Here is a 12,092-nt window from a genome sequence, read left to right as displayed (position 1 = left end):
TGACTGTGTATCAGGCTGTAGATACATTACATTATATTAATAATATATAACAATATATTTGTTCAGATTTAATCTGATGGGGAAAAACACAGGAGGCAGCAACTGAAAAATAGGAAGATTTAAAACATATAGGCTATAGATCAAAGACATAAAGACATGACTGTAAACTCACAGTCTGACCCAGTAATAATATGTTTGGTGATTTGCACTTGAAAAGACGTTGAGGTTAAAATACAGTAGATTTTAAAATGTTGGACATCTATTTGTATCTTGACTCAACAGCATTCAGTGACTTTATTTCAGCTACAAATGTAGTAAACTTAAAGATACTGAAATACTGCACCATTGCTCACTCAGAAATATTAACATATAATCCCCAATATTAGGCTATAGGAATTATGTTCCATCAGTGCGACCAATGACATCAGTGATAGAGATCATTAGTCATTGATACTACGTGTCTAAAGCTTCATTCCGATTTTTAAAATTTAAATAATTAGACCTACACATTATGTGCAATAAACATTTCAGAGCTGCTCTAACAGACTGACAGTCTGATCCTTGTGCACAGTGTTATAAAAAATAATAAATATAAAAAGGACAGCTGATTCTGAGCTGAAGATGAATTCTCACTGTGTAATATTTGAATGTAAAGACAAAAACTGATGTCCAANAATTAGACCTACACATTATGTGCAATAAACATTTGGGAGCTGCTCTGACAGACTGACAGTCTGATCCTTGTGCACAGTGTTGTAAAAAATAATAAATATAAAAAGGACAGAGGTTTGATTCTGAGCTGAGGGTGAATTCTCGCTGTGTAGTATTTGAATGTAAAGACAAAAACTGATGTTCAAAGAAATGATTGATGTGCATAAATTCAGTAATTTAAGACAGTCCTGAGTAACAAACTAATATCCAGCAGGATTTAGACTGTGACAGACGGTAAATCTCTGCTAATTAACGCGCTTCGATACAAGCTTTGACACGGACTGAATGAATGAGGAAATGAAACAGTGTGTAAGAGGGAGGAGACAGAGAAAAACTCAGGGTCTATTGAAGAAAACCTGCCAGCGAGCAGGTTAGGTTCATAGACTCAGTTGCCATGGTGATTGACTCAGAGTTTGATTTACCTCTCTTTCTGGAACTGAAAACCCAGAGTTTCCCTCATTTCAGGGTTAACATACTCAGAGTTTTCACTAAACCTGCTTTCTGGAATACCCCTCAGATGGGGTTTGTAATTTAGCTCAGCAGCCGCCTCTAAACGCTGTTAAACAGTGGTCTAGAGTCTTAATTCCCCTTGTGACGCAGTCAGTATGTTGATGGAAGTCAGGCATAACCTTCATAAGGCTCGCATGATTGTAGTCTCAAGCAACAATTAGCACAGCATCAGGATTAGCAGTCTGTGAGCAGTTCAGGTCTTTGCACAGATCCGACAGGGCAGCCTCTGTATTTGCTTGTGGTGGAATGTAGACTGCTGTGATAATGATCAATGTGAATACCCTCAGATTGAAGTGCAGTCAATAGCTCCAGGTCAGGTGAGCAGGAACAGGATAGCAGTTTAATATTCCTGCTGTCACACCAGCTCTTATTCACCAGAAAGCACACACACCTCTTCCCCCTTTTTCCCAGGAGTCCACTGTTCTGTTACATCAATATATGGAAAAATAGTCACCCGGTTGAATGGCGCTGTCCAGTACTTAAGGATTTACGCGACTCAAAAGAATTAAGGGAACACTTTATAGTCACAGAATAACACCAAGTCACTTCCGGGAAATCAATCTGTCCATTTGGGAAGCAAAAGTGATTGTGAATCAGTTTCACCTGCTTTGGTGCAAATGAAAGTGACAACAGGTGCAATGGTGAGGCAAAAGCAAGACTACTCCAAAAAGGGAATGGTTTTACATATGGTAGCCACAGACCGTTGCTCTCTCCTTATCCTTCCTGACTGATTCTTCTCTAGATTTGTGTTCTGCTAGTGTCCTTGTCACTACTGTTAGCATAAGGCGGTACCTACAGCCCAATCAGGTTTCACAGGTAGTCCAGCTCCTCCAGGATGTCACATCCATACATGCAGTCACAAGAGTGTTTGCTGTCTCTCCCAGCACAGTCTCAATAGCATGGAGGAGATACCAGGAGACTGGGGGTTACACCAGGAGAGCTGGATAGGGCCCTTGAAGGTCATCGACTCAGCAGCAGGACCAGTATCTGCTCCTTTGTGTGTTAAGGAACAGAGGGGGCACTGCCAGAGCTCTACAATATGACCTCCAGCAGGCTACTGGTGTGCATGTTTCTGACCAAACTGTTAGTAACAGACTCTATGAGGGTGGCATGAAAGCCAGACATCCTCTGGTGGGACCTGTGCTCACAGCCCAGCACAGTGCAGCTTGATTAGCATTCTCCCGAGAAAACCAGAATAGTCAGGTCCACCATTGGCACTGCCTCTAACATTATCTGGATGACGAAGGCATTGATGCCATTGACTGGCCCTCTCATTCCCCTGACCTAAATCCAATTGAGCACCTATGGGACATTATGTGTTGGTGCATCCAACGCCACCGAGTACCGCCACAGACTGTCCAGGAGCTCAATGATGCCCTGATCCAGGTCTGTGAGGAGATCCCCTGGGACACCATCAACACACTCATCAGGAGCATGCCCAGACGTTGTCAGTAGTGCATACAGGCATGCGGGGGCCATACACACTACTGAGTCACATTATGTGTTGCTGTGATAAAATCCATCTGAGTTTGATCAGCCTGTGAATTCATTTTTTTACTTAGATTTTTGATGTGATTTTTAATCCAGCCCTCAGTGAGTTGATGATTTTGGTTTCCACTGACTGTTGTTATGTCACTTTGATCTCAACAAATTATACAATGTACACCAATAAAGAGTTTCAACTTGAATAATGTGTTCATCAAGATCTGATGTGTGGTTTAAGTGTTCCCTTATTTTTTGAGCAGTGTAGTTTTGATGAAACAAAACACATTACAGTTCCTGATATCCTGCTGGAAACTGATAGAGGCACTGAGATCACCCATTTTATTATGGAGAACCTGTACATTAGCTAGCAGTAGCATTTATATTGCCGAGATCTCAGCTGGTGTTTAACCACTCCTCATTTGCCTCAGTGCCTCTTCCAATGAAGAGATGGTGTTGCTCGTCCATGCAGTCAGAACTGTAGGTATTGCTCATCTTTTCCACTTTTACTCAATGTTTTCTCTTATGTTTACATTTGAAAACTTCCGTCAGTCAGTTAGTTAGCAGAATCAGCAGGAGAAGAGTTCACAAAGCGGTGAGCTGATTTCCTTATACTCATAAGTCACCTAAAGTCATATGTTACCATCATTGTCCAATATTAATCATAAAAAGCACAGCTGATATTTGTAAATAAACTTAAATATCATAGATAAACAGAAAATTTAAGCAGTTGACAGAGGCGACAGAGGCATCTGGCAAAGTCTGTACCTAGCAACCTGTTCATAACCAGCATATCTCATCATATGTTCCAAGCAGGAAGTGGTTTGTACATTTTTTTGTCTACTTTTTTACTTGCACTATGATTCAGTGCCATATAAGAGTCAAATCATATATCATTCTCATTGTTGAAAACTGTGAAGTGTGCAGTTGAACACTATGAGTATTGTACCTGTACTGAATGTGAGGAAGAAGATTTCCACCTGCTGGCATTTTGGGAGCAGCTGAATGAGGTCAAACTGGAAAGGAACCATGTGAATACTGTCCTCAGAGGCCAGGGCTTCTCCTGCACACACAATCATGTGCAATCAAATTCATCCCTGAGTATCCAAAAGCTTTGCCCTTCAAATAGAGCAACACACAGATTTTACACCACACAGAATACACAATTTCGACAGAGCCATTAGCTACAAGAGACAGGTATTAGTACAACACAAATATATTGATGCACTGGCAGAAACATAACAAATCCAATTATTTCCAACTGCTTCCATTCTGTGTGTGTGTGTGTGTGTGTGTGTGTGTGTGTGTGTGTGTGTGTGTGTGTGTTTTAATGATTTTTAATCTGCCATTAATAAAACTGAACCATTCCTGCACCGTTGCCTCACATTAAAAGCGTCCTAGCAGCTCAAAGGCCAGAATTCTTCCTATGCTGGAGGTTTGAAAAATTGTGAATTTCTGGACTGCAGAGTGTTTTATTACCTGTCACATCCTTGGGTCTAGCTGGCAGTGAGCAGACCTGGTCTTTATTCTGACACAACTGGCTCAAATGCTCAAAGGTCATCATGGTGGACATACAGGCCAGATCCTTTGGATAGATCTATAACAACAGATCAGGTCACTATTAAACACAACCTCATAGATCTTAAAATAACCTCACACACAGATGACATGTTGTCACAACAGTAAACTGAGCTCTTTGTAGGCACACACAGATCACACAGAAGGTGTTTTGTAGGTTGTAAAATAATGCACTGCTTTTTTTTTTAAACTGAATGCCACTAGTGAAAAAAAACACTTGCTTCGCCTTTTTATTGTTGCCAGGCAACCACGCAATCACCTCCTTACTCTAACCTTCCCGTGTAATCAATTCACCATTAATTTCATTATTATATTCAATGGTAATTAGTATCTAGTTACTAAAATGGACAGGCAGACAGTACTTGTTGTAGCTCTGGTTGAGGGTGAGAGGCTGTCAGCAAATATGTTTTTGGGCACAGGGAAACCGAGAACTGTGAGGGTACATGAGACCCTAAAACAAAAGGGCGAATCACGGGGAGTACCATCAGTCATTCCAGGTACTTTGCCTCGATTTTGGCCATTTCCAGGCATATTTTAGGATCACTCGGGGGCAGCTTGATAACCTGCTGTCTATCGTTAGGCCGTATAGCACTGTGCATCCAGCAACCGCTACCACCAGTTTCTCCTCCATTGTTTACCAACTGTAAACTTGTTGTCGTGACCACCACAGAAGGCCCGTCTCTCAAATCATCCAACTGGACCATGGGAAAAAAGATGATGAAAAAATAGGTGACGTGGGTGTTTTTCCGCTTTAAGTTGAAGTTTTTTCAACTCGAGGAGTTCAGAGCGATCCGGCCTAGAGCACAGAAACTTGAGGTGCGTAGCAACACAAAAACCACAAGCAAAAAGCTTCATTCTCATGCAAAACAATTACAAAAAAACACCTCCAGCTGCTAAAACGCTTTCTGTGTGATCAGGGCCTTAGACTATCGCCAACAGGTGACAGGTCCCACCAACAACTCTATGTCACAGTGAATGAGTGTGTGGACGGACTATCACTCCGGGACAGGCAGCTGTAGTAAACTAGCTATACACACTGCTTGAGGGATCTCCTGGTACTTAAGGCCCTGAAAGTGGCGATGCTGGTCCATGCAGTTCATCACTATGCCACTCTGTGGTTCTACCCAGCACTCTGTCACAAGGTTCAGCTCCAAATCCACGTCTACAGCTTCCACCTCGGTGTCGTTGTCATCATCAGTGGAGAAGCTGGAGTCCCATGAAAGACAAAACACAACAGGCTGACAAATGCACTTGGTGCCAGCACTGATTAAGAAGGGTCAGTGTGAATGCTAAGGTATGCAGATCATACATCTGAGTTAAAACCACTACGTGTAGAGCAGGGGTGGCCAATAGTCTGCAGGTTTTCATTCTGCAGAAGTGTTCACTGAGTTCCTCCTCCTTCCTGATAGATCCTAATCAGTTGGTGCTTCTCAAAGTCAATGAAGGATCCTTAAACTGCTGAATTTCAAGGTGGCTATGACATCCAATCCCACTGAAGGAGGACAAAGGACCAAGTCCTTCCTTCCGAGAACTTAAGATCCACATGTGTACCCTCAGCAGGCATGAAGTAGCCACAATGCTTTGGGCAAGATTTGCCAGAATTAAAGGCGGGGCTTCTGCACTCCGTAGCCTCAATTGTATGTTCATCGAATGCTAGGATGGAGTCTTGCCTAGCTTCTGTACTACCCTTGGAAGGATCCGTCCTACCAAGGAAGCATCCTTGACTTTGAGAAGAACCAAGTGTTTGGGGTCTTTTGTGGCAAAACAAACCTGTTAACTGTTGGGCCTCCATGGTACATGGTTTTGCCATGCTGTTGTACAATTTGAATGTATTTCTTCACCTTCTAAAGGTAGCATCAAAACACCACCCAGGCAAACATCATCACTGTCGCCTTGTTTTGCAACAAAAGTTGAAACAAGTTTAACTTTGCAAAATGACTGTTTTTTTGTTTGTTTGTTAATTTTTTGCAGAGGCCCCGAGTGTCAGGATTTATCTAAAGATTGAGGGGCTGCATTTCTTTTGAGTGTGTCGGTTTGACCAGTCATAAAATAAGGTGTGCTATGCAGAAGATTACTGCCAGTCTCACCTGTCCTTGGTGGATGTGGAGTGAGGTGGAAACAGGATGTACTGAACAATACAAGAGTGACTCTCTCTGTCCGTGTCTCCTGACATGCCCTAAAAATCAACATTAAATTCAGTGAAAACAGATCAGAACCACTCATCACACATCAACATGACAGCACTGAAGATAAAACCAATCACATGGTACAAACGGAAAACCTCAGTATTTAGTGTTGTGGGAGATTGCTGTCCTGCTGTTCTTTACCTTCATTGGCAGCTCAATCACCATGTTAACAATGCCCTCTCCACTGGCAGCAAAATGAAAGCCTTCTGATATGCGGATCCTTCACAGACATCAAGAGACATTTTCAGGCAACACATTCAACAAAGCTGCTTCTCTCATATTAAGCCAACCCAGCTGCTATGTCTTTAAGCATGTACAAGCCAAACAGCATTGAAACATCATAGCTCATCAGAATTAACTCCACTGATGAAACAGAAAACCTAAAGGTCACATTTATAACTACACAAACACTGCTTTCTAGAATAGGAAGTTTTGCTCAGGATTTACTGTTTAACTGTTATCAAAGACGCTGCAGTCCTTCATTTCACCAACATCGTGTGTTTATAATATGTAAAGCACTTAACATTTTCTTGTTTTTGAAAGGTGTTGTACAAATAGACTTGCCTTACCTAATGCTAAATGTGATGGATTACTTTGGCTTTATTAAATCAAACATGTGCTCCATCTCTGTTTAGATGCAGTTTACAGCCCTGTAATTAAAAGCTAAGCAATAAGTAACTGTAGCTCAGAGTATAACTAACTAGAATTACTGCCCCATGGTTGTATGCCTCCATAAACCATTCAGGTTTCTCTTACAGTTTACACCCATGTCTGGATGCTTGACACACATCTTCCCCCTGGAAGCAAAGAATATCTATACAATCAGCATGGTTTCAAGGTGGACACCCAAAGTGAGTGTCACCAATTGAGTATCTGACCAAATGTCTTCTGTTCCTAAGATAGTATGTGAGTAATGGCCAGTTAAGTGTTTTTGCAGAACATTATGATGTCACAGTAAAGTTGACCTTTGGATATCAAATGTCATCACTTTCATTATATCCTATGAGACATGTCAAATTTTGTCATAAATAGCATAAGAATTCTTGAGATAGGGCCAAAAATATGTCAGTCATTTAATTGTTGAGTCCAAATGGACATTTACAGTATGCCAAATTTAAAGAAATTCCTTCTAGGTGCTCTTGAGATATCATGTTCATGAGAATGCGCCAAACAAGGTCACGGTGAGTGAGTTTGACCTTTGATCATTAAATTGTAATTATTTCATCCGTGACTCTAAGTGGATGTTTTGGCAAATTTAAAGAAATTCCCTGAAAGTGTTCTTGAGATATCGTGATCACGAGAATGCGACAGTTGGATGAACGGATGAACAACCCAAAAACATAATGCCACTGACTACGGCTATCGCTGTACTACAATAACTCAAAGTAAATTTAATGTACATTTTACAGCATTGTTTCCACTCGCCATTCTGTTGGTCTCAGTTTCCTTCAGAAATACTGTTCTTATTTATAAAGAATGAATCCTATCCTTTCAAACTTGAAACAGAACTTGAGTATGGGCATGCCAAAAAAAATAAAAAATTTGGTGTATAAACTCACTCAGAGAGCATGGACAGTATGTGAGCGACAGCCTGCATGGCCACAGCCGATCCTTGACTGCTCTGCACGGCCCATACCCAGCGTTGGTGCAGGAAGTAGCGTGACAGAGATGCCAGGGTGGAGGAGGCTGTCCGGTTGGCTGCCATGCTTAGGGGGACGGAACTGTTGGAGGGCTGAGGAAAGTTCTCCATGTTGAAAATGAAGGGAGTCCTGAAGTCCAATGGGAGCTTCTCATACCTGCAAAGCAGCGACAGTTTGATTCATTAAAATGTGTCCAACTGGCAGCCTCCTTTCACACAGAGGAGACACTGTTGGAACTTGTTTGGTCTCTTTACACAACACATTCAAATTCATGGGTAGTCACAACCAGGTCTAACCAAAACCTTTAACTAAGGAATTTTAACAATACAAGCAAAAATAAATGCATATTGTGTTTTATGACACTCGTTCTTTACTCTTTACTTGGTGACATGATATGCTATTCTAATGCCTGTCTATCATATCCACTGACCTTATAAGCAGCTTCTCTAGAGGCTTATTGAGCACCACCACACAGGGTCTGTCTGACAGTGTAGGTTTGGGAGCAGGGATGGATGGAGATTTGGATGGTGATGGATGACCAACAACCTTCCTCTTGGTCTTCGGTGTCGCCTCTTTGTTCTGAACACGATGAGGGAAGCGAAGTTTGAGGATCTGCTCTCGCAGCTCATCTACAATCTGATGGAAAACACAAAAGTCAGGATGAGTTAGTGCAGAAAAAATATATCATTCAGACACACACTGCCTGTACAGATGAGGGAGGCATGCTAATCAACCGTATGTATGTCTACTGCTGTATTATTTTCAACACTACTAAATACAAACACTAATGCAACACACAATCCAATACATTACCAGCACCTACAGTCAGAGTGGGCACCAAACACTGACATTGTCATCTTCATAAGAACAGGATTCCTGCAGAGACACTGGCTTGGATTGTCCCTGATACTGTTTTAATCTGTTGTGTATTTGCCTCTCAGTACCTTGTTTCTAACATGGGCTGGTGTCCCGATAGGGAAGCCCAGACGCAGGACCATGCAAGGCGTCTTGGAGATGAGACGGACCAGATAGAAGGAGGTTGGAGGCTGGTCCAACGCACTGCAGAGACAGAATTGATTTAACTCAGGAATAGAATTATGTCTAACAGAGTTGATGTAACATGGACTTCTCATTTTAAAGAGCAAAAAGTGCTGTGACTTTAAGCAGTGTTACCCAACCATTTTGGCTCGTAGCCACTTTAAACAAGTTAAATACTTGCAATATATTGGCCTTAGCCTAACTGTGGACATGAGTTACGAGCACTTTGACAAAATGGTCTTTTTTTTCTTCATGGATGATTGCATTTTTAAAATCGTACAGATATCAAAGTATCTAGTAGCATCATGTTCATCACCAATGAAGCCAGTTGATAAATCAAGCTTTTGCCAAATCCAGTTGGAAGAACAGCGAAAACGTCTTTCCTCCAAGAAACTCAGCAAGCGCATACTCTTGTTCTTGATTACTTGTTATTATTAACTCTATTTCTGCAATAACTTCACTATTTGCTGTGTTTACTCTGCTAACGTTGGAGTTAGTGCTTGTTACATCGAAAGCCGCCATTACTGTTCTGCAAGCTGTGGTCTGCATTTTACATCATCAACTACAACACAGTCCCTAAATGGCTGCTTACATTGTCAACTACGGTGCAGATCCCTGATTGTTCCTGACTGGATTTAAATTTTTTGAAAGTCAGTACGTTTACATGACATTAGAGAAAATGGATTTATTGTTTTAGTCCTATGAAAACCAGACATGTAAGTCCAACTCAAATCCTACTAAATCGAATTTCTCAAAGTCAGACCAACACACCCACATAATGCGACTGGGAGTCGAATTCCTCCAGCATGACCCCAACTGGCTGAGGCGCTCTCCGCGTTCTCTACAGTTTCCGTTTTGACCCAGAGGTCAAATAGCATTAAATGTGTAACAGAAGAAAAGGGCGGTAACAACATGGTGAAATCTACATCCAGAGCTGTGCATTTTGGATGGACAAGGACACACAGTTCATGCTGTGTCAGCTGAAAGGGTTAAATACTTTAAAATACATAGATGGGAGGAAAACACAGAATGGCAATTGATGGTCTGTGACATAATAGGTCAACCTGGAAAAGGTCCAATACTAACAAGCTGAAAGGGGGCATATCACCATCTATCGTAGCGGAGTCAGTCTGTGCTTGTATACTAGGATAAGGACCGTAGTCCAATTAAATGGCCTAGTCCAGTTATAATCGATCGAGCTTGACTTAACTGTGCATGTAAATGTACTGAGAGTTTGGGGCGGCATTGAATTCAGACTGATTCAGAAAAGCGAAAATTTGTTGTGCTCATGTCATCAGGATGGTCTCACTAGGCTTCTTGACCTCATACGGTATTTCCAGCTGCAGATAAATGGCAGCTATCAGTGCTGTTTTTTCTGCATCCATTGTCTCACCTGTATATGAGTTTAACATATGAGTATCCCTCCACCAGCACGAAGCTGCTCCAGTCCCTCAGCAGTGATGTGAGGGCAGAGTGGGAGATCCGACACTGAATGGTGCTGTAACGCCCATTGTTTCCAGCTGTGTGCAGATGTTTGGGGACAGGCCTGCAGGGACAAAATGGTTAATGTAACAAAGGATTAGAAAATCTGACAGATAATGAGGCTTAACATCAAGCATTTGTAAACTCTGGATCTACATCCACACAAGCCTCTTTTTTCTTTCAAATTTATCTTCAAACATCCCTCTTGTCTCTGGGAAGAGTTGATATCAGTAAAGCTGTTATCTGTGACTGTGCAAATCATCCTTCAGTAGTAAAACACAGCTATATGTTTCTCACATGTCATGTTCAAGGATGATAGCAATGCGATGCATGTGCAGCCATCTCTGCCAGAAGTTGGCATCCATGGAAAGGATGGGCTTCCAATAGGAAGCAAACTGGGATTGAGAGGAGTCTTTGGATCCGCTGTGCTGCAAGGACAGGACCTGGGAAAACAGGAGCTCATTCAGTCCAAGAAAACAGAACAAAATTAAAGAAAGGCTGAGAGGTTACAATGATTGTGGATCCAACTTAATCACCATTAACAGGGCAACGCAGACTGGAGATGGGGAATATGCATTGGCCATGGTTCTTTTAATTACTGTCATTCAAGTTTTTTGATGCTTCCAAGATAAAGATGGTGTTTTTTTTCTTAATGTCAACAAATCCCATGAAAAGACCACAAGCAGCAATGCATGTGTTATATTTACCACAATGCAATGCGTCTCTCAATACTTTCTGACTTCCTGTCTATGGCCCATTGGTTTCCACTGTAGATGTAAATCTTAAAAAAAAAAACATCTCACAAATATATAGTTGCAGGTTTAAAAAGGCTCAGTGATTTCCTTGAACAGCTGCTCACTGTAGTTTTAACAAGCAAAGAAGGAGGAAAGAGTGACTTTGTTGGGGACTATTTTCAGTGGCGGCTTAATCTATTTGTTTTTAAAGTCACATGCATTGAAATTCATGGATCTGGTAGAATTTAAGTCTGCACAAATACCGTACAGAGCAAGAAATAATCTACTTCCTTGCACTATACAAAAACTGTTCTTGAAGAGGGAAGGGGGTTATGACTTAAGAGGCAAACTGAATCTGAAATGATGCTGTGCTGGCACCAACCTTAAAAGTATGTGTGCATCTGTTTGTGGTGTGCTTTTGTAGAACGGACTATAAATCTCAGGGCTGCTGTAAAACTGTGCTTACTTGTGGCAACAAAAAAGTGTCTTGGGTGCATCGGTGCAATAAACTAGAAAGGACGGCAGAGGAGATACCAACACACCAGTGTAACTGGGCTAGGAAGCCACAAAAAGGCCTACCGGCTGAGATCAGTGCAAAAAATGTTGTGTATTTAAGATATCTATGCAAGGCCGTAACTACCTTTGAGGACACCAAGGTCATGACCTCGGTATTTTTTCCCGACCTAAATGAATGAATAAAATGAAAATAAAAATAAACCATTTCATTTGTG

The 12,092-nt window shown here is 41.5% G+C and overlaps 1 protein-coding gene across 7 annotated transcripts in view; it reads right to left on the bottom strand.

Annotated features, from left to right (window-relative positions):
* The window catches only part of szt2 (SZT2 subunit of KICSTOR complex), a 442,490-nt gene that overhangs the window by 386,735 nt on the left and 43,663 nt on the right, over positions 1 to 12,092 (bottom strand). For all 7 annotated transcript variants that reach the window (XM_050055637.1, XM_050055638.1, XM_050055644.1 and 4 more), the window contains exons 12-21: positions 10,925 to 11,070; positions 10,539 to 10,691; positions 9,052 to 9,166; positions 8,538 to 8,743; positions 8,027 to 8,263; positions 6,609 to 6,687; positions 6,369 to 6,457; positions 5,319 to 5,487; positions 4,183 to 4,300; positions 3,653 to 3,766 (exon numbers count right to left, since the gene is read on the bottom strand). In XM_050055637.1, the coding sequence (XP_049911594.1) occupies positions 3,653 to 3,766; positions 4,183 to 4,300; positions 5,319 to 5,487; positions 6,369 to 6,457; positions 6,609 to 6,687; positions 8,027 to 8,263; positions 8,538 to 8,743; positions 9,052 to 9,166; positions 10,539 to 10,691; positions 10,925 to 11,070 (1,426 nt within the window). The remainder of the gene's footprint in view (positions 1 to 3,652; positions 3,767 to 4,182; positions 4,301 to 5,318; positions 5,488 to 6,368; positions 6,458 to 6,608; positions 6,688 to 8,026; positions 8,264 to 8,537; positions 8,744 to 9,051; positions 9,167 to 10,538; positions 10,692 to 10,924; positions 11,071 to 12,092) is intronic.

Source organism: Epinephelus moara, chromosome 10 (genome assembly GCF_006386435.1).
Source record: "Epinephelus moara isolate mb chromosome 10, YSFRI_EMoa_1.0, whole genome shotgun sequence".
In the NCBI taxonomy this organism is placed as follows: domain Eukaryota; kingdom Metazoa; phylum Chordata; class Actinopteri; order Perciformes; family Serranidae; genus Epinephelus; species Epinephelus moara.
Note: the sequence above shows the minus strand (reverse complement) of the source record. Positions and strands in the feature narration are given on the sequence as shown.